Consider the following 27,271-nt stretch of genomic DNA (forward strand, 5'->3'; position numbering starts at 1 on the left):
ATTGACCAGGATATTTATTCTAAAATGCAGATTTCCAGGTGAATAAAAGGAAATTATATCAAATTGTTAGCAAAACAGTTCACAAATGGAACCAGTGTAAAGTATAAGCAGAGAGAGATAGATGTAGTTTATTGAACATGCGTTATTATATAAGATAATTCAAAGCTGATCTTGGACGAGATACATAAGTTATGTGAATGATAGGTTTCCTTTTTAGTGCATATCGGTCACATTTATTGAATATTTAGTTTTCTCTGATCGTAGTAGTGAGGAATACAGGGGGACTTGACATAAGCAGAGTTGGTCACATGCTTATCAGAATTTAAGACCAACTGTTCAGTACAGACATTCTGATAAAATATACACAATGTGAACTTTCTTAGGGTTATTAGTTCTGAAAAAATATAAATGTCAAGGAACAAGATAACATTTAGAGAGCACTTAGCATAATGACAGTGAGTCATAGTGTAATGCCAACAAATGAGCCATAGAGAAAAATGAAATAACGTGGCTAGAGCTTAAGAATTCTGAAATGTGTTTGAATTGGTCAAATGTCAGTTTGGGCAAAATAAGTATAGGGGAAGTGATTTGGGATACCTTGGATTATGCCAAGTGTGGGCCATCTGGTCAAAAAATATCCAATGGAAGTACCTTGGATGAGAAATATATAAAAAGGTGTGGTCTGCCCAGGCAAAATTTGGATACTGAATAGTATCACACAATTCATTGTTTGGTACTGTAATGATCATAATAACTATATTCCCCTTCTTACCATGTGGGTACACATTAGCTAGGTGACTGTTTTTTGGTCTACGGAATCCACTCTGGAGAAAATCTCTTATGATTCATCACTCCAACAACTGAAAACTAAAAATGGTAAGGACTCCCATGTCCTAATAGAGAAAGAGGGGAATACATGTTGGGGAGTCTGGAGGAACAACACACTGAAGACTAATGCAACTGGTATCTGCAATTTTCCTATTTTGAAAACAGATAGATCCCAATTATAGGAATCACAGGCCAGTAGGTGTGAGCAAAAATTCTAATCTGATTTATTCACAAGGGACATAAAAGTGGTGATCCTTTACAAGTAAAACTAGTAACGTTTTGTTAAGAAAATAAAAAATATAAGATACTTATACCACCACACCAGCTGCAGGTTGTCTTGTAGAAATTTCCCATCTCAACAGTAAGACAATTATTCATATCTAGTGCAAATATTAAATGAAACACCTGACCAGAGAACACTTGCCATCATGTGAGATCCAGAAATTATACGTATCAACCAGAACTATATAGGAAAAGTAATACTTCAACTTATTCCTGTCAAAGCTTGGACAGATGGGTGTAAAATTGCCACAGGAGGAAGATGATACCCATCCAAGGAAAAAACCAGCCAGGTCATGCAGATAATATGTAGTGAATGTATTGGAAGCTGTCCTCCAAAGGCAAGCAGCTAAAGACATATATGAAGAAATCAGAATACACCAGTCAGAAGAGTTGATGAACTTAACTAATGAGTGCAATGGGGATTGGATCATTAAACACAAAGGGAAAGCTTAGAACAGCAACATTAGAGGAAGTAACATAACAAGCAACATAGCATCTCGAGAAATAAACTAGATGAAGTCTATCAAGAACCAAATGGAAGAACAGGTGGAAGATAAAGACAAAGGAGAGAAGGCCAGATCACCTGCTTGGGTAGCAAATGTCTAGGGAAAAAAGGCTTAATCAGGAGAAAAAGGAAGGAATGCAGGAAACATCCATGGCATAAATATTGCAACAACAATGACCAAAAGCAAGGAGGAAGAGGAATTAAGGAAAACATGGTACAAGGAACATCTAGCAATGGGTTCAAACGGAGAACTTGGACAGAGCACAAAGGACAAAATTGATATTGAATATGGCAAAACAGAGAGGTATGGAGAATGTACAAAATAAAACGAATGAAAAAAGGAGGGAAATAATGGTGAAGAAAGCTGAAAACACAGATATGGATTGGGTACTCCACTGCATGGTGATTTAGCAGACCTATAACTAGAAGAAGCTGACACAGACAAATCTCAACCAAACCAACCATACAAAAAACTGGGAAGGACTAGGTACTAAAGGACAGGAGGGGTGGAAGCTATGGCAAATAGAACAAGGTCTGAAGGTAGACTGCTGTTTCTGGTGCACAAACAAGGAGGAAGGTAAAATGAAATGGAGAAGATGTTACAAAGAGTGATATGGATAATGGAAAAGACTGCAGAAGTCTGATTGTATATTAGGGATATAGGTGAAGACTCTTCAAATCTTGACTGTATGCATGTACTCCCAGGGCTGAAGAGTGTGGAACCAGAGATCAAAAGAAGAATTTTGATGTTCCAGTGAATAGCAAGCACTGCATGGAGGGAACCTAATAAGGTCAAGATAAATGATTGACCATCAGATTCATAATGCCAGGAACATGACGTGTCAAGATCAGTTCCCTGTCTAGCTACCAAGCAAGATGTGCCCTGATCCCAGAGGGAAAGAATAAAGATATGGTCCAAGGTATTGTGGTAGAAGTTTTCTTGGCAAAGAAGTGTCCACTGATAATTTCCAAGGAAGTCAGTCCACATTCACAGGAGAAAGTATCCCCACACAGTAAGAAGAAGAAAAGGTAGAGTCACAGAGACTGCCTGTTCCACATCCCTGAGCTGAAGTGGAGAAGGCTAGGCCCAACAAAGATTAAACTGAAGAAAATCTCCCATTGGAATAAAATATTGAGTGAGTTAAGAAAGAACTTCTTCAATTGCAACAGAAATCCTACCAAATTAACTTCTTGAAGAAGTAGGAAGGTATGACTGACTGGCTGGTTAAGAAAAGAGGTGAGCAGGAGCCAGTCATCCAAGAAAAAGGAGAGTCTAAGAGACACAATACTGAAAGTGATGGGAAAGTCAACAAAACACAGAGCTGAAGTAGAGCCAAATGGCAAGGCTTGAAATTGGAAAACAAGTCTCATGAACAAACTGAAAAAAATGATGCAACACTTAACAGTTGGAAGATGAAATAGCAACTTGTGACGGCAATTTGATTATCCAGAGTTTTGAAATGCCTCTATCCTTAGCAATACTCCTTATGTAATTAAATTCATTTAATTTTTTGGTTTGTTTTCAATTTCGTGCAAAGCTACACAAGGGCTATCTGTGTTAGCTGTCCCTAACTTAGCAGTGTAAGACTAGAGGGAAGGCAGCTAGTCATCACCATCCACTACCAATTCTTGGGCTACTCTTTTGCCAACAAATAGTGGGCTTAGCCATCACATTATAACACACCCACAGTTGAAATGGTGAGCATGTTTGGTGTGACAGGGATTTGAACCTGCATCCTTCAGGTTATGAGTTAAGTGCCCTAACAATCTGGCCATGTTGGGTTGGGCTCTGTAAAAGAACTATAAGACCTAACTTACCAAATATACTGGCAAAGGAAGACATAAAAGACTTAAATTATCACATCAGAAAATTATGTCAATCCACACAAGCTCACATAAAATCACTAAATATGGATACACATACTGTGGGTGAGGAATACAGGCTGAGAAATCTACCATATATCTTCTGGGAGAAAGAACAATACTTAATGTAGGAGACAACATGGAAATATGGTAACAGGTGGAAGGTGCAATTGGTTGGAACTTCCACTCAGTAGTTATATCCTTTCTCACAAAAAATAACATGAAATGAACAAATTATTGGCTGTATGCAAGGAACAAACTCCACAAGAACTAAACCCTGTGCTTCCCCAGAAGACATTGTTGACTCTGAGACCTGGGGGTATCGCAGGAATTTCATCATCTGCTATAATAAATCTTAAATTCACAGAAACAAATTAGTATTTGTAAAAAAAGAAATATATCTAAAACAAACAAAGAATAATAATGTAAATCAAACATAAGAAGTCAAAACTGATACAAATTTGCGATCAAGCACAATCAAAATTTTGTACTCACATGGAAAGCAAGTTAAAACACACATCTACACACTAGAATACCAACTGAGAAAGTGAGGACTGTTCTACAATACTAGAGAGAGACATCTGTGTCAGTATAAATGGTGCAATATGACTGGTAAATAGTAGTCGTATGATCAATAAATTTTGAAATGGTATAAAACTGATGAGATTTAAAGATTGGTGTGCTGTAACAAACTTTCGGTAGCAATGCTTAGAGGGCAGACCAGAACTGAGAAGGTTTTGCAACTTAATAAGTTATCACACGAGTTAAACAGTCACATCACAAACACTCAAGATTCAAGCTGAATATACAGGCAATATAATTCTGAATTAGAAACTATTGAGCACAGGAAGAGCAACCAGTCAATAGTACCTACTGCCAACCTAGATACTCTTAACTGAATAGTGTGACTGATTGTTACTTTTAAAATAATTCATCCAAAGGTGAAAGTACAGATCATATTTAGTAGTTTACCAAAGCCTCAAATTTTGGACCTTCCAGTTTAATACTTCAGTTGTTTCTAAGTTTGATGTTAAAAACTTATTTTACAGTTTTTAAACAGTAAAGTATTCCAAATGTAAAAAAAAATGTAAACTTCCAAGAAATATCACAAATTACAGACAACTGAGTGGCTTATAATAAAGGTTGTTTGGTTAAAATATTGAAAGATATTTTTTCCTTAGAGTAAATTTAATAAACGTCTGTTGTTGCATTTTCAGAATAGTCATGCTTTCTTATAGCAAAGCAACATTAGGCTATCTGATGAGCCCACCAAGGGGAATCGAACCCCTGATTTTAGCGTTGTAAATCCGTAGACTTACCGCTACACTAGCGGGGGCTCACAATAGTCACCAGCTGTATTCACACAGTGGATTTTAAACTATGATAATTTTTTAGATAAGCAGCTTTATGTTTCAGTCAGTTAAAGGTTGAAAAGAACTCGGAGCATTTAATCAAATTACAGGAAAAAATTGCAGTCAAACCACAATGCAATTAAAGATGCAAGGTTAACACAACAGAATAGAGAAGTAGAACATTAATGACTACATCTTTGGATACAGGTATATTTGGTTTAAAAATAGGAAATGGACCAAGAATGCTGAGATTTTCTTTATTGTTTTAATTTAACTCAGTACAGAAGAAGAACAGTTGAAAACTTTGAGATTATGATAAAATATTTAAAGGGATTTTATAAGTACAAATACACATAAAATATAAAAGTTTTAATTTCATTTACATGAACTTTTAAAATATACTATGAATTAGCTCTTGTTTACAAAAAATTGATTTGTCTAATGTAATAGCTGGAATGCAAGGCCATACACTAAACTGAGCTATTATTACTCGACTATCTGTACTAAGAAAAATTTATAGGCTTAAGTTTTAAATTGTTAAATCATTTTGTAAAATGGGTATGGACACAACTATTCATTATGGTTCAAACACTAGTTTCCTTTTTTCTTGTTTCTTACGTTACAAACATAACAAAATACTATTTCTAGCTTTAGTATTAACCTGGTGGAGTGCGAGTGGCTCAGTGATACGTCTGAATGCTTTTAAACAATAAAAACCATGTTTAAATACTAGTGGTGGGCACAGAACAGACAGCCCATGGTGCAGTTTTGTGCTTGACTACGATCAAACAAATTAATATCGCAACAGAAAGAGCAGAATGTGATAGCAATAATTTGTATGTATCTGTAGCTATAGGTTTTGAAAACTTCAAGTTCTATGTTATTTATTACATGTTTTTATTTGTATTGATCTATGATGGAATCAGATTCTGTTTCATAAGGAAAAAATCGTTTACAAAAATATTAACAAAACATGCATAAGATTATAAATATTACTCAATGACACTTTAAAAAGTTTTATAGACAGTTTTAAAAAGTTTTCCAACTGATTTAGTGTTCTTCACGATCATTTCAATTTTTACAAGAGATTCTGAAAAGAAGAATAAGTTACCAGTCCTAAAATTCTGTTATTATATTTTATAACTGAAGCACCCTTTCTAGAAAATGGTATAGTAATGCATGTTTATGGCAAGCTTATATCATATAACTAAGCCATATAATAGATCAACTACACAAAACAAAGGTTGAGAAAAATGTTTCTTACACTGCACTGAAAATGTTATTATTATTTTTTTGTATCATAAAGTTCAGTTTTCTTTTATCATCTCTTTGTGAATATGTACATATGTACTTAATGTGTAAATCATTACATTAAAAAAATTGCAAGTTCTATTCTTTGGAAAAATAATTATTCACTATCCAAATATACCAAGCAATATTTAAGTTTCTGAGTGACACTTTAAACTTTACTTACACAGTAAGACAAATGGCAGTTTATGTATTTACAAAAAGCAGAAAACATAAGTGCAAATGTTTCATACTACAGTCTTTACCACCACAAAAATTTAACATGACACACAAGAATGACCATGACTCCCCAACTTGGGATATGAGGTCACAGGTTAAACTTGTAGAGTATATTCCAAGGAAGTTCAACACATTTATTACACCTAAAAAATTCTTTAAGAATGAATACTGAAACATTTATTGAATGGTATAAAGAAGTGCACAATAATAATAATAAAATAGGTAAATTAACTAATTAACTCCTCAGATTATTTCTAAATGGTTTAAAGTTTGTTAGGAATTGAAAAGGTGGGTAATAAGAGTCTATGAAAGTATTGTTTATTAAGTAGAACATAATGTTCAATTTTAACTCCATAAAACTGACTTTAAATAGATCTCCAAAGCAGTTATCCATTTTAAATAGTAAAAAAAATAAAGTATTTTTTAAAATTATTAAAATATGAATGAATAAAAAACTTCTTTCAAAACAGTATACATTTTCATTAAAATATTTCAAGAAAAACATTAATCCTTTTAAATATTATGGTCACATGGTGAATATTTCAGATTTTACCAATAACTGTTTTCACTACTTTGACTTCAAAGTGAGATTCTTGTTTCAATGAGTCATTAGTTTATTTTTAGTAACTGGTTTTTTTATACAGTACATTATGTGGATTTGGTTTAAAACCTCCTGTATAATTCTTGTACTTATACCTTCACAAAGTATTATATTGTATGGTTTACTCAAAATGTATTTGAAAATAATTTGAGTTTGATAGTGTTGTAATATCTCTAGAATATTACTTATAAAACAAACAAACACTCATACTGTCATATTGTTTGACTGTAAATAGTTGCAGAATATCAGAAGTTTTCATTAAACTGAATTCAAGAATACCAGCAAAAACGTACAATGACCCTTACAGCCTTTGATATACTACAGAACACAAGCTAAGACATATGATAATGTTTACCATCTCTCATATACTACAGAACACAAGCTGAGACACATGATAATGTTTACCATCTCTCATATACTACAGAACACAAGCTGAGACATATGATAATGTTTACCATCTCTCATGTATTACAGAACACAAGCTGAAACATATCAAGATGTTTATAACTTCCAAAACATATTTCAAAATAACAGAAGAGGTTTTCAACTACACTTAAGTTTCCATTAGTTGTAAAAGGATAGAAGTAAAAGCTTCAAACTATTTTTAATATCATCTATTAGATGATGCAACCTTCAAGTAGAACTATTACTTTGCAAACACAAAGCATATTTATTCCTCTTGAAAGGTGCTTTTCTATGTCTTAAAATATTAAATTCTTGTAATTCAAAACTATCACTGAAGTTTGATGTAACAGGATTGTAAAAATAAATTTTATCAGTACTTGAAATTATTCATTAAAAATTTGAGTACCTTGGTATCACATTATCTTGTATTCAGTACAACTCCAGAGCAATTTGTCCCAATTAACTTTGGCCACACAACAGCCCACCACATGATGACAATCCCACCATAAAAATGTACACTGTTCCTTGGGTGGGCAAAACATTTGGGCAACCCTGCCTCTCAAATAAAAATAACATACAAGAAAGTATTTATTGCATATTTACATATTTACACATCTCATATTGACAACAGAAAGTTCACTTAATAATCCAAAATGTGTGTCCATTGACCTTCATTTTCATGAGGTGATAAAAGCTATTAAAAAAAAAAGGGCATTGTGTATTTTCTGCAACATTTAAAATAACTTGTATTTTGATTATGAAAACTGAACTGTTTACTCTTACTTCCTAAAAAAAAACACTAATATGTACCATGTGGTATGTAACATGGTTAACCTGTTGACTGCCAAGTATTTCAGCTGCTACAATACTACTCTAATGCTTCTTCCTTTTTGTAATGTTTTTTTGATGCCATTTTGGATCAAAAGTGAAACAATTTGTAAGTAGGTCAAATGCATGTATGGTGCTGGCATCTAGCGTTGAAGTTAGGTATTATTGAGAACAAATTAACTCATCCGTGGCACCGTGTTACCGATCGGCTTGGACGAGTTACTGTATCTCGTCTACGGCACTGAACGGGTTAAACCAATGATAAAAAAAAAAAGTGACATCTTCCTTAGCATATTAGAGGATACCTCAGTAAAACTTTCAACAATTTTTTGTTTCAAAGTATGTTGTTTCATACTATTACCTTGCCACAGTCTGTTTGATAAAATCCAACTAAAACACAAAAATATTAAACTGTTAACATGAACTTTTAAATAACGGGGTGGTTAGACTTTTTGCCCACCCTGTAGTTAAGTACTAGTTAAAACACTCATGTATTTCTATTTTCAACCTATAAGAACAAAATATTCACATACTTCTAAGCACTAACTTCAATATGTAAAAACTTAAAAATACAATTGTTTACATAAATCTGCCAAATAAATTGAGCACATTTATATAAAATACAAGATTAATAAAAATTAGTTGTTTCTAATAATCAATTAGCTCAAAACCATCCATACAACAAACAGACAGACAAAAAACTCCTGAATCACCCAAAATTATAACAAATGAAATATTTTATTTTTCAGAAGTGCTCGAGTTAACAAGTTTCTTTTCTGATGTTAACTTTTTTCTTTGGTCCTGTGTGCTCTGTGATGCTAATGTTTTTGTTGGTCCTGTGAGCCTGGAATATCATGAATTAAATACTTCATTGGTACTTTGTGTTTTTATAGTAGAAAATTGTCCTATAATGAAAAATAAAAAATACAAATTTTACTCTTGTTACTAACAGCTTGTTACTTGCTGGCACACTGGGATGTAACAAATGTATGTTTCATAACAAATTAACAGTAAAAATTAATAAAATAAATGTATATTACTCAAGTCAGACTAATATGCTACATTAATACTCTCTAACATATCACATTAAGATTCCAAACTGTCACAGTATGTCAAAATAATCACATGACAGCACTTATATTCTTCCCCTACTACCCTTCTTATAAGCACCTCTTTAACTTCATCACATCTAGTGATAAGTGAAACATGAAGTGAACTTATCTATAGTAAACAAACAGTAGTTCTAGGAAATATCTGAAATACATATTACTTGTATGACTATAGTACTGTGTCTAAAATTTGCTAAACTACTACACAAGTTTATGACACAAACTTATTAACTATAAAATAATTTAAGTAAATAACTAAGTTTATTCAAGTGTATTTTTTATACTTCTACTGCAGTCATTTATAACATTTTGCTGACAAATTCATAGAATTGTTTTTATTTTGTATTTAAGGTAAAGCTACTAAGCTTATTTACTACCATCTCTACTTTTGAACTACTGACCATAGGGAAGGCAGCCAGTCAGTAGCACCATACTGTCCAGCTAAGTGACTGACTGTCACTCTTATAATACATTTATAATTTAATATTTTGTAGAATTTGAGCCCATATCATTAACTCTGAAATCTAAAATCATGCTCAAATAAAAACAGACCATGGAAATAAATATCTTCAGATATTCTTTGCATGTTATGAACTGTGCATATTTTAGTTAAACAAGTTACTGATGTTAAAACATATGATATAGCATAGAAAAATGGTTTATCTTATTTAGATATTACTAAAACCTTAGGAAACTGTAGCTCTACCTTATAAGAATTATTTTTATGATTAAAAACAACTCTAATTTATCAGATATGGAGTTTGGCCAAACCAGCTAGTTTTATGATGTAAAAACATTATGCTTATTCAGTTATAGCACAGCTGCCTGTGGCAGTTAGCATATTATACATTATTCTGACAAAGCATTAGCATTTTGTGGCTTCAAATAACCATAATGCCTCAGACCCTAGTAGCTTCAGCATGCTTTGCACAATATGCATTGGCTTTTGATCTCACAAATTAAAACCCCTTTTCAAACATTCTGTGTACAAGCCTGAATGCACACAAACATAAGCATATATACAAACATATATGTAAAATTGTACCCAAATTATTCTAAATACATTTCTTTGATAAATACTTTACCTCCAACTGGCTGTAACTTTGATTTTATTATAGCCTTTTCTCCTTATATTTTATCTAGAATAAATCTTATAATAGGTCCTTCTCACTACACTAGCAGCATGTTAATAAAACAGGGAAAGTTTAAATTATTACCAATTTTTTGTGGGTTAAATGTTCTTCAGATGAAACTTATGAAACTATACCATAATACTGATATAAATACAATAAGCCTTCTAAGCTTAAAAAATAGCATTGTCTTATGTATAATGATAAATTAACAGTAAAAGTTTTCCAGTAAGCATATAATACTTACAGTTCCTTGCATCTTTTTCTTTCAAAAAGAGCACCTTTTTAAGTACCTTGCATCTAGTGATAAATTTATCATGAAATCAACATATCTATAAATAAAATAGATAAGGTAAGGAGACGTTGCATCTAACCTTGAATCACTAGCATTTGATTTATCTTATCAACTAGCATGTGACCTTTACATACAGTTAAGTAGGAGTGTACCTCCTTTCTTGTTTGCATGTGTTTGAGAACAAACCAAATCTTAACTAATATTACTTTAAACACATAAGCTTTTCCGAACTAATCAATATTAATAAAGAAGCAATGGGTAATACACACACATACATACACAAACATACAGATAATATCCTAATTTAAGTATACCAGGTTAAACCCTAAGAAACAAAAAATAAACACCACAGACCTGATAATGGAAACAATAAAATTCTATAATGTCTAAAAACAAAAAAAAAATGAGGGCTATAGTAACAGTTTTAAATACATCAGGAGTTACTTAAAACATTAAAAATAAGCAATCAGTTTGTTTAAAACTGTGTGCAAAAGCTATATCTTCTCACAAATTGACTAGAACATTAATTGCAAAGAAAAATAAATATATTATATATATATATATATATATATATATTCCAGTTTGAGGTGAAAAATATCAACAGGTCACTTTAAAAATATGATTATCACCAAATATGGAACTTTATTTAATATCAAGCGAAATTTTGAAGTATACAATCAATGTCAAAAAATTTGAAGAAAACATAATTTTGTCCACTTGTTGCAATAAACAAACAACCTGAAGCAGTCTTTTATATGCAAAAACGGCTCATTTGGGTTGAGAAAATATTTTACATAGAAGAGCGAACAACGTTTCGACCTTCTATGTAAAATATTTTCTCAACCCAAACGAGCCGTTTTTGCATATAAATTTCTCAACAAGTGGGTTTCTCGACATCACTGAACCTGAAGCAGTCGACTAAATGTAAAACATTAGTCAAAACATAAAAGTTTTAAAATAAGATGTTATAGGAATGAATTCTGATTATGTATTCAGATATTTCTACACTTCAAACTAATTCAAATAAAGTAGTATATGACAACAAATAAATGAACAACAAATTATAAACAACAGAAAACAAATTATACTTATATACAACATAATCTACTAAATACTAGCCATCACAAATAAACTTCATTATGCAAAAATAAACCATAATAAAAAGTATACATAATTTGTTCATACATTTTAATAAGTTACAAAAAAATCATCACATAATAAACAATAACAAGTTAAACAATTTATTAATAAAGTTTTAAGTTTTTATCCTTTTGTTTACTAGGTTGGCAAATAAATAATAATAAAAAAAAACCTCTTTTCCATTCCAAGTAAATCTTATAATTTTGTTACTTCATCTGTGTAATTTTCTTTACCACTTATATCTTTATCTTCTGAGAGATCTGTACTAGAAATAGTGCCATCATCATATTTTTGAGGCACCTTGTTACTAGAAACCATATTGGATGGAGAGTTTGGACTAGAAGAATCAGAAAAATCTGTGCTTTCTGATAATCCTGTGCTGGATTGTGACTCAAGACATTCCCAAGATCCATGAGGAGTTGTCATGCTAGATACAGTCATGCTTGGACAATTAAAAGATTTTCCACTGGAAGCAGCTTTTGGTAAGGTTGCAAACTGATTTCCACTGACTAAAGATGAAGACTGGGAACCTAAATGATGGTTGTAGTTTGGTTCCAAGAAGAGGGAAGATGTCATCAAGTTATGGCTGCCCCAAGAAATGTCCAAGGAACTCATGTGACTACTACAGTCACTACCAGTACAGACTGAGATTGCAGAACCATTGCAACTTCGGAGACTACATGGACTGGGCAGTATCATTTGACGCACTTGGGATGGAAATAGTGGACTAGGTGGAATCCTAGCTCCTCGTTTAGTCCATGCTGCAATTAAAATATATTTATAGTGAGAATAAAAGGGTATTGAATTTGATAGCACATAACCTAATTAAAAATTGAAGAATACATAACAATCAACCATAGCTACTACCTTATAACTCACACAACTAACAGTTAAAAGTTACAAAAGTTTAAATATATGTAATATTTTTGTTGTTATTGGATAACAGTGCAAATATCAAGAATAATACAGTTAGGTATTATTTATATTAAAAGGCTATGATACACACAAGTTTACAGTAGGCAAAATAAACTACAAAAACAAAGAATTTTCTATTATAAATCGGTAACCCTGTCTTGATTTCACTTTACTACTCAAATTACTTTGCTTCCTTGATCAAATACAAATCTTATACTTCGTGTTATAAAGGTGAATTAGTCTTATTATTTACAACTTCCAGTTAAGAAAGGTTTGACTTATTTCTAAGACTAAATTTGTTTGCACTTTGTATAAATCATAATAAAACTGAATTGAGATATTTCTAACAATAACACTAACTGAAATCCATTAGACAATCTTTCATGAACAGTAAATTTGTTTGCTACGTTCATAATAAATAATTGTTGCATTGAAATATAGTCCTAAAAGATAATTTGATTATTTTCAAACCTTGAAAAATCTTCTTTAGCAACATGACTGTAAAATTTGTTTAGTTTCTTTATCCATGTTTCATGTTGAAATTATTGTAATCAAAGAGAGAAGACCTTTCTAAATATACTAATGGTATAAAAGTACCAAAAGAAAACAAAGTATAATTGTGGAGTTACTCTGACAGTACAAAACCCACATATAACAAAAGATGCAAATCTTTGGTAGGTCTGCACAATACCAGTATCAAATTCAAACCTACTTTAAATTCAACTGTGCTGATTTAATTAATTTAAAGCCTATTTTCCTTTTTCTCTATTATAAAAAGTCTCAGTACAAAACATTTGGGATGACTAATCATCATATTTTACTTTTTACCATGTTAAAAAATTTCTAGCAAGAAAAAAAAATTATTGCTCAACTTTAAGAACTGTGCTAAAATGATCAATTTCTTGGTGGTACAAGTCAGTTCAAAAACTTTCAACTTTGATCAGTATGTATTCAGTCTCTCTTCTTGAGTTAAATTTGGAACATGAGCTAATAAAAGTTTACAATAACTTGAAGAAAACAAATACAAAGAAGTTTATACTCACCAAGGACAAGCTGATGTTCTTTCTCACAAAGTCGTTGAAGTTCACAAACTTTCTCTTGAAGAACTTGCTACAAATGAAAAAGAGAAAGGCTGTTCTTGTGCTTTGAAGTTAAAATTTACTTAAGCATAAATACTAAATAACTTAAGAGAAATGAGAAAAATATTTGCAATTTGTAAGTAATTTTTGTATATTAAGTGTTCTAGCTTGTATATGGAAAATATATTTTTTACTTTAATATGGTTTTTTTTCAAATCAACACCTAGTATGTACAAAGCTACATACAATTAAGTACAAGTTTGGATTTAATCTTCCTTTATGTACATTTAATCTAGAACTCAATGTGACTGTACCTTTCCTAACAAAGAAATGTTTACATCTCACTCTCATCCAATAACCACACACTTCAAACCAGCTAAAGAATCAGGCCAGTAAGAGTGTAAGACTTAAATGCAATTTGTGAATCAATAAAGCTTACTGCTGTTAACTGTTGCTTAATGTACAATCAAATGTTTTTCTTCACTGTCCATATTTGATTTATTCCTTAAAAAACATTTGCATTTTTTTTATTATAGATTTTGATAACCTGTTGGACAGTAGCCAGCTTTAATATCACAAATTAAGCATAAAGAACACTGTATGCCATGTTTATTAATATACACCAGTAATAAAGTAGTTAATTTATATTTTGAATGCAACTCAGTAAAAGGTCTTGGCATGCACTCTTTTACTTACCAGTAGCAAGAGGATTAATTAGTGGGTTAAAACACTATAAAATTATTGGCTAGTACTGAAAAGTTGAGAAAATGAAAATGCAATAGTGTAGAGTGAAGTACAAGAGAACAGGATAGAAATAAGAACAACAGACTTAAGAATCAAAGTATTCAAACAACTGTCTATTCTGAAGTATCACATAACAAAGACAAAAAAAAAAAAGAAAAAAGATATGCACCATATGGGGATTTCTTAATTTACAAACCTTCAATCTAATGTATTTCATGTGTAGTTCCACTTTGTGGACACAGTCTTCAAACAAGACTACCATACGCATTGTCTTTTCACAGTTCTGGATATAATGAACAAGTGTCCTATGGTCAACTTTCTCCATGTCCTGTCCATTGATAGAGAGAATCACATCACCTGTATGAATATTTGCTGTTTAAATACATTTATAACACTGACAAACTTTGGAGAAAAAAAAATACTAAATAGAAAGTTATGCACACTAACCCTTAAAAATTCAAACAGCGAATCTAGTAATGTTTGTGACAGAATCAAATATAATAAGTTTTTATTTGTTATTAATAGTTTTTGTCACCCATACAAGTGAATATAATAATGTTTGAGACAGAATAAAATAAGTTTTTATTTGTTATTAATGGTTTTTGTTACCCATACAAGTGAATACAATAATGTTTGAGACAAAATCAAATATAATAAGTTTTTATTTGTTATTAATAGTTTTGCCAACCATACAAGTGAATACAAATAATTATCTAACCCTCTACAATATAATCTCCAAAATCATAGGCTTATTCTTGACAAGGCAAACAAAATATACCAGAAGTGGGAAGGAAGGGTTAAAAGTAACATAAAGAGGTAAGAATCTATTAAAAATACATTTTCAAGTAAGAAAAATGTCAAGCTCAGAAACGTTACTTACTGTAATGCACAACTAAGAACAAGAATACCACATCAATGATGGTGAAGAGGCTGCTGTAGACAAACTACAAAGATGTGCTCTTTTCTAAAAAAGGATAGGAAAGGAAAATTCAAGGGGCGTTACTTCCACAACACTAGAACTCGCCTAGTGAAGAAGCACCTGCTGGGAGAGTGCATCCTTCTCACAAATACAATACTCTTTTGCACAATCTATTATGTACTGATTTATTTAATATTTTCATTAAAGATACACAGCGCAAAGGATATTGAAAAAATCCAGTACTATAGTAACATGTTCCTTAGGTGGGCAGAATGTTCGTGTAGTATGGCTAGGGCTTTAGGTCATTTTATTTTGGAGAAATACTTACGTGAGCTAGATATTGAAACTAGAGTAGATGGAGGTGGAGCCCTCATCTCCATACTAAGGCAAACCCAAGGCTTATTTGGCTGTGGAAGTATGCTCCATTGGCAGAACAGGAAAGGGGACCAATATGCATAGTTGAAAACATTGAAGAGTGTTTGGACCACTGATATTAAAACAACAATCATCTGATGTTCAGTCCCCACCTAGATTCAGTGCAATCAGTTGGAACAAAAGAAAGACAGTTCAAACAGAGTACAAGGACAGGACAACACCTGATGTTGTCCACTTTTTTTTTTTTTTTTTTAAATAAAAGTGTAGAAACAAATATGCCAGTTACATCTATAGATAAATTACCACAGCAGTACTGCAGAAAACACCATCTTAAGAGTGGGTAGATGGGTTTGATGTTTTTTGGTTTTCCTCCACTTGATTTGAATTTTGGATAATTACTTATTGTGAGACGATGTCAGCCATTTTAGTTGGATCCAACAGCACAATGCATAAAATATGCAGTGTGTAGTTCCTCTTGTTAATTTCAGTCTGGTGTGTCTTACCTCCTCCTGTTTATGTTATTTTTTTTTTTATGCTTGTGATCATTTTGCAATGCATTGGAATGTGCAGAAAAATAATAGTACAAACATGATGATGATTGAAAATTCGACAGGAAAATCTCACCACATTTGAGCTTTTGGGTAGATTGGAAAGAGGTGAAATCAGAGGAACATGAAACCTTCCAATGATGTATGTACTTGAAGGTGAATATATTAGGTAGAATACACATACCAGCCTGATATCTTCTCCAAAGGCTGTCAACAGAAAGAAGCAAGAAAGACTGATATGTCAAATCTAGCAGAAGGAAATATGAAAGAGTGTACAGTCAGACTCACCCAAAAAGGAATATGCAAGACAGATAAGCCAGCAAACTCAACCAGTGTAAGTGGAAGAGAACACGTTTACGGAAATCTACTATAGTAAGAGCAGGCGATTATATTTTCTGTGAAAAGGGGTAGTCCAAGCAAGATAATAGTAACTAATACAGACAGGACACAGAAGATCATCAGGTTCAGAATGATCATACAGTGAGAAAATAGAGGGAAAAGAGATGGGTGAAAACATCTGATCATCCTACCAAGCAGCTCAAGTCTTTGAAAAAAAAAATTAGAACACAAGAGAATGGAAGGCATCTAAGGCAAAAATGTTCAAAAAAGGCAACCCAAAAAACAAGGAGTCTGGAACACTGTAGACTTGATCAGTAAGAAATGGGGAAAGACAAAAGTCATGGAGATAAGAGGAAAAGAGGAAATCATCCCTACTGAGGAGATCCCACAAATTAAAAAACCAGGTCAAAAAGAATACAGAGAAAAAGACAGAAGTCAAAGTAGTAAACAAATAGAAATGGGTGTCCCTAACAAAACTATCTGAATAATGATGGAGCACATAAGTGAAGAGTAGAAATAAAGCAAAGATGTTTTAATATAACATGGAAATGAGTTGATTGTTAGTGAGAAACAAAATATGGAAGGAGAATGGGGAACACTCTTAATTGGACAAAAGAAACTCAAGATACTTGGGTTCAAGAGAAATAGGAGAGCCATGACTACAGGCCACACAAAAGGAGTTATGAAGACAAATAAGAGAAGTAAAATACTCATGAACAAGAATTTAGAACAAAAAGGCATCAGCATAGTTACAAACACCTGGGGAGAGAGAACTTAGAAATAAAAAAAGTTATCAGATGGAGATTCATGAAGTAAAGGAACTCAGAGTCATTAAGAGTGACTGGTAAATGACAGAATGCCACGTATCTGAGTAATGAGTGAAGCAAACAAATTAGATAATAAGAAGCAATGGCTGGAGGAGGAAAAAGATGGTCAAAAGCATGAAAATAGAGAAGTACCAGAAATGATGAAGAAGCAGGCAAAAGGGAAACACCTACCCACTTGATGCACAATAGTCTTAACATCATAAAGAGATAATGTGTCTCCATTCACCATTGTTACAGGTGGAGAGAATTCTTGAAAGAGGAACATTACTACCTTGGGACACAGAAGCACCACAGATTTCCAAAATCATGATAAAAAGGAAAATACGCGAGTGAAAAGTATTTCATTGTTGTATTTAGACAGGATAAAAAAAATTATTAGGTGGATGGAACAAAAAGTACAAAAATAAATAGTAATAACAACAGAGTCAATTACAATAGTTAAAAATCATGGAAGAAAACACACATACGAACACAGGCAGTACAAAAATTTATGATTTTGTGCATCATTCTTGAGCATCGTTCAATGGGATTCCCAACTTCTTAAACAGCAAATAAAAATGGCATGTTCTAGCAGAGATTCAGTTATTTTTCCCATTTAACATAAGAAAACAATTATTATAACAATTAAACTATCAAGATTTCATAGTATGTTAAAAATTTGCTGGAACTTCTGCCAGAAACTGTTAGAGTAAGTGATATTTAACAGTTACCAAAAAGTTGGTTTCAAGCTATAATAAATAAATAAACATTTCAATTTTTTTTAAAACAAAACTGTTTAAAGATTTATCCACCAGGAACTGTTAAGATAAAAAAGATTTGAATGTGGAAGACATGACCATCAAGTAAATACACATTTTTTCTATCAGGATAGACCAGAAACTCATACACCTTATAAAACTTCCAATTTTAGATTTTCAGTAACTATTATTCTTATACCAACTAACCTGGTCTCATTCCTGCCCTAAAAGCTGGTCCTTCATACTCAACATAATCAACATAAGTTATAAGTTCTACTTCAGTGTCTTGCCTGTGGTGGATTCCATATGTCTGAAAAAAAAGATAAACCATGACTAACTGTTCAACCACATCTTGTACAACTTGGAGAACAGTTTATTAAATCACTAAGAAAATATAAAACTTCTTTAGATGATACTTCATTAAAGCTGCTTAAAAACATATAATTTACAAGATCTATGGAAAATTAGAAAACAAACTGTCAGCTGGACAAGAAACATAAGTAACTTTCAAAAATATTCCATTACAATTATATACTTGATAAAAATAAGCTACTTCATGCTTTAAACAATGAAAAAAAAAACAACATTTGATTACCACTTTTCAATATCAAACAATACTAATACTGTTGTTTTTTAGGTATAAGCTCAAAATATATCTTATAAAAATTAAACCACAGTCACAATACTACAGTAGGCTTTTGATTTATTTCTTCAGTAATGAATAGAAAGTTAAAGTATTTATTTTATATAAGTCACATAACTATTTTGATAAAAACATTTAATATATTTCACTGATATAGTAGTTATGATTCATTATTTTAACAAGTTAAAAAATTGTTGGAACATTGTGTTTAATAAATTGTGTGTGGAAAAAAAAATAACATTTTTAAATCAACTAGTGAAGAAGCACAGAATTGTGTTGAGTTTTTTTTTACATATTTACTGATTTGACAATTGGAATCAGTAAATGTTGTTTAATTTCCTGATTACACAAAAAACAATTGCAGAGAAATTAAAAATAACACCACCCAGACCACTTTATGTCCACAACAAAATGTTCTGATTTGTAAGAATGCTTACAATCATGATTCTAATTTTTCCTTTTGCTTTCAACACAAAACATGACACATTATGCACCATAGAATAACATATCTATCATCAGTTAATTTTTTTATATATATATTTACACAAGTTAAAAAAACTGAATGAAAGAAAGGCTGAAAAATAATGCTCTACACATTGCAAAGCATACCCATTTCTTTACAGACCATACATTACACACAGTCCTTAGAATCATGCTAGATCATGAATGAAACATCCATACACTGACCCTTGGATGGAATACTTCAATTTAGTTTAGAAAATGGTTTAGTTCAAAATACATAGAGTCATACCAAAAGTCATCTAACTTTTGGCTGAAGTGAATTATAAATTTAGAAAATGAACCTCAACAATTTGTTTGTCTCTTACAACCGTCACATAATGTTATGTATCAATCAAGTACTAATCATAAGTTCAATTCTCATTTTTGTTTTCACCCATTTAAATACAAAACAGAAAAGAGACCAGAAATTAATTTTTTTCTTGCATGGCAGATTTATAGATAACTTCAACTATTTCAAATTTAACAAAGCTCCAAAGTTCTTCTTCATTAGTCATTACAATTTACAAGTTTAAAATGTTAATAACACTACATAATGCCATAGTCAACTTTACTTCAAATAACTGGAATTGGCAACTGCAACAGGTTCAACTGTTACTATATAAAATTCCTTTGGTAATACAGTAATTCTGTTAATTTCGGGTCATGCATCCTTTAGTGATCCTTTGAGGCACTTCATATAAGTAAATGAGGCTATCTGCATATCATATTTCAATAAAACAGTTTCTGAAAATATACAATGAATCAATGAAAGGAGAGATACAGACTTAAGGTTACTTGATGATCTTATACAAGTGTGCTCACTTTATAGCATTCTAACGAATCAGTTGTGGAGTACTTAGACTGCTACTGTTTTATACTTCTGAACTGAACAAAATATCAAAAATAATGAAAAAGTTCCAACAAATGCACATTCTGTAGATTAATTGTATCTTCTAGTAGATAAGTAATTACCTACTTTTCTTTTACAACATTAATAACAATTTTTAAATAAATTCACCTAATTTGAAAGAACTAGGGCAAATCATGAGTAAGATAGTTGTTTAGTTCTCAGTTTTTAGGTATTTTGCTAATATTTAGTTGAAAATTAAGTAATCTCTAACTATACGAAGACTAATGAACAAAAATTCATATTTTTAACATGTGATGAAAAAGGGGGCTTAGTGACACAAAGAACACATAACATGAAAACATGCGACAGATTTACAATTATATATCTATTTTCATATTGATGTTTCCTTAAGATAAATTTATATTTAGAAATGTATATAGCTTATACATTTATTTGTGTAGAGAAATTCCTGCCTATTCACTAAAGTTGTAAAAGATTCTCAAATATAAAAATGAACAATATATGCATGTATGTAAACACCAGTGTATTATCAGTATTGTTCTGCAGGTTGAAATTTCTAAAAACTCTTCTTGTGTCTATAAAAGTAACCAATGCGATGAATAAAGGGACAGTACATATTATTGTTTTGCTACAGTTGGTAACTATAAACCTTGAAAGCTAGTACTGTGATTAACACTTGTTAATCTTCAGATATTTAATCAAGAATGTTTATAAATTTTGAATATTTTAAACCATTTAACTTTTATGGATGTTAAAACTTTTAAAAAACATTACGTAACTTCATAGGTGGAAAATTTGATGTGTGACTGACAAAGAAAGAAGAATAAACAGCTGGCTAGACCCTTGGTTAAGTGAATTGTATATACATCAAAATTGATTAGTTCACTGTGAACCCTTGATAAGATAAAAAAAGTTCTGAATCATAAAGAAGACTGAATATTGTTGTAAGTTTGTAAAGCTTTTGTGAACTAAGATCATTATTTGTAATAAATATTGTTGTAAACTGTGTTATAACTTGTATATTAACATATATTTATATTAAAAAAAGGAAACTGTATCAATCTTGTTGGAAAGATTGGATACACACCAACATTTACTTATTTAACTTCTAAATTTAACCTGTCATTTAACTTATTTTTAGGCTATTTGAAATTGTAATATATAACACATAACAACAGTATAATATTCAAAAACAACAGTTAATATAGTTTTGTTCAAATTTCAGAAATTTTCTTAACATCTACTAGGTTCTGATGTTTGATGTGCTCTATTACAAATACTTAAACATTTATAAATATACCCCTATTTTACATACAATGTGCAGATTTTCATAGCAAACAACAGATGTTTTATATATATATAACAGTCTGTTTCATTTTCCTTGACAGTTAATGTCATTACACTTTGCTGGTTATAGCATACAACATTATTATTTTTAATTAATATGAAACTTAAACTTATTTGCATTATTATCTTCATACATGGAACTAGGATAAAGCCAAATTTATTAACTTAGTGGTTAAATCTTGTGATTACAACTGGAAATACTGTTAAATGTAAGGGTACTCACAAATGATGATTCATTTCATTCCAACTGTTACAGTTTTATAATGTACTGAATTAAGACATTTAACATTTCAAATCAGTCTGTTGTACATGACTGTTGTAATTAGTTTATAGTCTAGTTTTTATTTTGGTTCTCATTAGGCTACTTATGTTAATAATTCTTGCTACAGCACTTAAAATTGTATACAAGGAATTAAGAATTGTTTTGAAACTTTAGTACGTAGTATTTCTTTGATGTTTTGTGAAAATTTTGAATAAGAATATTATATTCTGTTCCACACTCCCAGGACATCTTATTCATACATGTAGCTAAGTTCATACAGTGTCAGTCCACAAACAGACAAATTATTTTACAAATGATATATTTCAATGTTTTATCAAAAAATGTCCAAGACAAAACATTAAAATATAAGCATTGACAAAAAGTATGAAATTCCCTAAACAAAAGAAACTCTTATTATCCACATAGAAAAGCACAATTAAGCTTAAATCATAACGCAAACTATTAACAAGCACGAGTTTTCACAAATAATGTTTGTAAAAAAGATGCACCTTCTGACTTCCAATTCTGTATAGAGAAATTTAAAGAACAATTACAAGAGTTAATCTAAGAACATACACACACATCTTGATAAAGCCAGCCTGATAAGATACACAATGTCTGCACAAACTAACTGAAACTTTTATAAATTCTGATTGCACTTGTGAAAATGCTTTAGTATTGAACTGGTTTTTCCAACACTAACAAAACATTTCCAATAGATACTTGCTTTATCTCACATAAGAGCATTTCTTGATTAGTGCTGCACTCTATATGTAAAATGTTTTCACATGCCACAAGAGCTGAAATTTCCACTTATTCCATGATCAATGTGATTCACTGTATCTTTGCACATAAACCATCATGTGACAGCTCTCCACTAACAGAAGTATAACACACTCTCTTGATGAATGTGATTTCCTATACTATTCAATTCTACCTAGCCATCACTTTAAGATCAGGATTGAAGTAAGCACTAGTTTTAAGTGGGGAGGAATAGTAGGTAGTGTGAGAGGAGTACATTTTCAATGTAAGAAAATAACAGATATAATATTATACCTTCACTCACATAATAGCTAGATTCTCACACTGCAAGTGTGGAGGAAATCAGTATGATGGATATAGACAAGTATCCTTCTAAAGTGTCTGAAAAACACTCACACTGGAAGAGGAACACACTTGAAAGACCACACCACTTCTGCAGCAGGTATACTCTTTATTAGTTAAGTAGTAGGTGTTGCATTAACTGGCAGGTATTAGAAAGAGCATATTTAATGAATGTGTCCTGTGATGTAGAGTGGTTGGAGCATGACAGACCGTACTTGGAAGGTCAACTCCTGTATAAAACCATGCAGCATTGGTCATGCATAATCTGACCCCTGGTAAGAGAAGGGTCCCTACTGTCTTCACTTCTAGTCGAGTTGAACAGAAGGAACCTGGGAGCCTGACATCTGAATGTAGGAAGGAAAGATAATATGGCAGGTCACTTGAAATCTAAAAGAAATTGGATCAGTTCCACTCTGTGAAACCTCCACCTCACAAAGGCACACTACCTGAGGCAGAGTGCTAGAGGGACAACATTTCACCCAACAGCATCCACAGAAGCTGGAGTACATGATGACCAGCTGACAACTCAATTAATCACAGAGCTGAGACAAACTGTAGCTAATCCATGAAATAAAAACTACAGGGCCCACCACATGCAGGTGAAATTAATGAGGTAAAAACCCACAACTGAGGTAGGATAAGGAATTGTGACCAATGAGGATTTATGTTGATTTGTCCAGCTGTAACCCAAAACCATGAAATGGGAACCAACATCCAGTCAATGGTAGGATGAAAGATTCCAATCTGCAGGGTGAACAGCAACATGACAAATTTACTCAAATTCAAGGAATATTCTGTTGTGGTATATGAACATCATCATCTCCCAAAAAGAACCACAGAGAAGTTGGAGCACATGAATGTGAAACATCAGCCTCCAGGACACAATAAATGGAGATGGAGTGCACAAGTGTAAGATCTACACTGGCAGAACACCACTGCTCTACTCTTTACTGAATAGAAGCAATCAGATTCAGGAGGTTGCCTCCACAGTATGCCACTCCAGCAATTAGAAAATGGAAAATGGCAAAGAATCTCATACTCTACTAGAAGAAATAGGGGGAAGAAACACAATGAAGAATCCATAGAAACACCAACATAGGAGATGAGTGACTATGCTAAAACTATTTTGAAAAGCAGAACACCCCACTGCTAATTTATTCAACCAATGAGATGGCAGGAATGGGTAGCAACTCCAATTCTGCTTTTATTCACAAATGTCCCTGTGTTTTAGTATGATCTAGAAGAGGCATAGGGATGAAACAAGATACTACTAGAAAAATATACTACTGATTCTGTAGAACATCTCTTCTTAACAGAATGTGATATTGGTCATGGGGATACATCAATATTGGTGGGATGAACCTCCAACCCTTTCCAAGCTACCCCAAATAACATCAACCTCTAGGACCCAACTTCATGAGGTGGAGAATCAGAAGTAGTCACATGTAACTTGCACAATATCATCCTTTGGCTTGGACTGCAGAGGCTGGAGCAAAAAACATCCTAAGTAACCACAGTCTACAGGATGATAAGAACTGGGACCACATTAACCTCCAGTACCTACCACAAAAAAGTGGAGTGATTGAATCACTAGGTGGTAGATAATATACCCTTGAATGATGTGTTGTCAGCTGTAGAGTGTAGATTTTGGTAATAGATAAATAGCATATCTGGACAGGCAATGCTTCCCACTGAGTAGGATTTTAAACAGAAAGGGGACATGATTGTAAGCAAAAGCAATATATAAAAAATGATAACTTACCATGTCAGTCTGATTGATGTTTGAAGGATAGCAAGAGGTTAAAGACAAGTAAGCAATATAAAAATGAAGAGTAGGGATAGGACACAGAAGTATATCTGGATTATAGTGAAAATAAAAGTGGGAAATTGAGAGAAGAAAAATCAGTGAGTCTGAAGAATTTCCATCATGAAGATTTGGGCAAAAAAGATCAATCTGGATAAAGGAGAACAAATAGAATGGAACAGAATACATGAAAAACTGATGGAATATATACAAAACAAATGACACCCAGAGCATAAAACTAGGTGTAAATAAGTTTTAAGGGATAGCTAATACAAGGAAAAGGAGTACAAATGTTCAAATGGGGGGAAGGAGACTGTGAAGAACAATATTAACATTCCAATCCAGATGAGCAACCTGACAAGATGATTTATAAATCCAGAAGGAATGCAATAAAAGGAAGAAATTAGGAGAGGAAATCACAACAAAGTACCTGGAAAAACAGAAAATGATGGACAAAGCTACTCAATAATCTGTAATGAGAGAGACAGAAACTCAATGGTCAAATATTCAGATAAGAAAATCCATAAGGAGAAGAACTGTGGGTAAAAAAGGAGAAACCCAACATTTTAAAAACCAATGGCAAAAAACGTTCTGCTTACACTGATAAACTGCAAAGGAGACAGAAAAAAGGACTAGACTAAAAGGGAAGTGACATGAATTGACAACCTAGATTTCCTCAGGAGGGCCCATATGAATTCCAGGTGTAACGTTGGAGGGCATGAACAGTGGGATGAAGTGCCAGTGACTAAGGCTGACAAAGAAGGGATGCAGTGAGCAAAAGAGGTAATGGGTGGGTGTAGTTTGGAGCTGTCAGAGAAGAGGAAACCAAAACTGTACCAGCCAGTAAGGAGAAATGAAAAGGATTCGATACAGAGTGAACTGGATGTCCAAAATCATCCAAGAAATGAGACAGATAGGTGTGTAGGCACAAATGCACCAGTTGGTATAGTCTTAACTGAAAGCATCTACAACCAGAATCTGTAAATGAGGAACCAGAGACTAAAAAAAGAGGTAACTTGGTGTTAAAACATCTAGATGAAGAGTACTCCACTGTTTGGAAAGCCACCAGAAAACCTAAGAGGAATAATTCTGTGGAATAAATCTGACCATGTTGAGAAAGCCCATTTGCTACAAGGTTGAAAGCACCCAGAACATGTCATGCTACAAGACATATTTGTTGTATGTGGGCCCAATACAATAGGAATAAAATTATCCACAGCACATAGGACTACCAGAAGCTCCAAGATATTGACATAGTATGATTGTTCTGTCCAAGACCATTGTACAGAAGCCTCCTGCTGGTTGAGCCATGTCCCACTACCCTGGAGAGAAATATAAATAAATGTGCAAATCTGGATGAGGAAGAAGAAGGAGTATCTCTGCCATAGTGTTATTCTTGCTCAACCACTACTAATGGAGATAATCAAGAGAAAAAGGAAAAAGAAGAATGGGGGAAGTACAAGGGTGTGGAATAATAAATGGATAGATTTATCAGGGTCTACTCCACACAGGGGTAAAAGTGATTCTAGTTCTGGGAGTCAAGAAAAGGAGGACTGGCCTCATGATAAGCTAATGCATAATGATTAGAAGCCCATAATGGACAAGGCATGCTGGCACCAACCTTCAATTAAGAAACAAAATGCTCAGCACATCCCCCGATATCAGGAGAAGGAGAGATGACAAGATAATCAAATGATGAAGAATCATGTAATAAGGAAGGGACAGGATCATATGAATACAGGGAAAGAGATGAAACATAACAAACCTGAGAAATCATGTCCAAAAAGGCTGAGAGAGAGGTCTATCTGATTCCTTAGGAGGTGTTTGGGAGTGCACAGCATAGGTAGAAACTGAGAAAGTCTTTTAAAATCCTCCTTGTCACAAATATGTACACCAGATACAGGAGGAGCTTCAACATTGTTGGAAAAAGAAAGTCAACTTGTTTAAAGTTTAATATATTGACAAATGGTGGCTAAAATATCATCCTCAACCAAGACCCCTGACCCAAAGCCTGTGTAATGACACTTAGAGTAGTAGAAATTGAAGACAAAGTTGTGACATGAAGTCCTGAACTCATGATCAACTGCAAACAAGTTGGAAAAAGGAATACAAGAATAAATGACAAACCAAGATAAATTTCTTGGTAAGTACAACAGAAAATACTGTTAAAAAATGAATAAAAACATTAAAGCACTTTTTTGGAAAAAGAAAATTATAACATAAAATCAACAATATCAAAACATCTGCACCAGACTACTGCATAATGAGAGGAGATGGTTAAGATTCTGTATGGAAAGCAAAATTGCATACAAAAGGCAGCACTGATGTTGTTCATTTTGTTTTTGAATTTCACACAAAGCTACTCGAAGGCTATCTGTGCTAGCCGTCCCT

The 27,271-nt window shown here is 32.5% G+C and overlaps 1 protein-coding gene across 3 annotated transcripts in view; it reads right to left on the reverse strand.

The window, feature by feature from the left end:
* Positions 1-5,073: 5,073 nt before the first annotated feature.
* The window catches only part of LOC143222030 (uncharacterized), a 33,812-nt gene continuing 11,614 nt past the window's right edge, over positions 5,074-27,271 (reverse strand). The window contains exons 3-7 of one of the 3 annotated variants that reach the window (XR_013011922.1): positions 18,556-18,658; positions 14,800-14,960; positions 13,824-13,890; positions 10,678-12,626; positions 5,074-9,096 (exon numbers count right to left, since the gene is read on the reverse strand). Coding sequence is in view for 2 of the 3 variants with exons in the window: in XM_076447852.1 (XP_076303967.1) it covers positions 9,044-9,096; positions 12,099-12,626; positions 13,824-13,890; positions 14,800-14,960; positions 18,556-18,658 (912 nt within the window). In the remaining variant the exon portion in view is untranslated. The remainder of the gene's footprint in view (positions 9,097-10,677; positions 12,627-13,823; positions 13,891-14,799; positions 14,961-18,555; positions 18,659-27,271) is intronic. The other 2 variants (XM_076447852.1, XM_076447853.1) reach the window with 2 other exon arrangements.

The sequence above is a fragment of the Tachypleus tridentatus genome, chromosome 8 (assembly GCF_004210375.1).
Source record: "Tachypleus tridentatus isolate NWPU-2018 chromosome 8, ASM421037v1, whole genome shotgun sequence".
Classification (NCBI taxonomy): domain Eukaryota; kingdom Metazoa; phylum Arthropoda; class Merostomata; order Xiphosura; family Limulidae; genus Tachypleus; species Tachypleus tridentatus.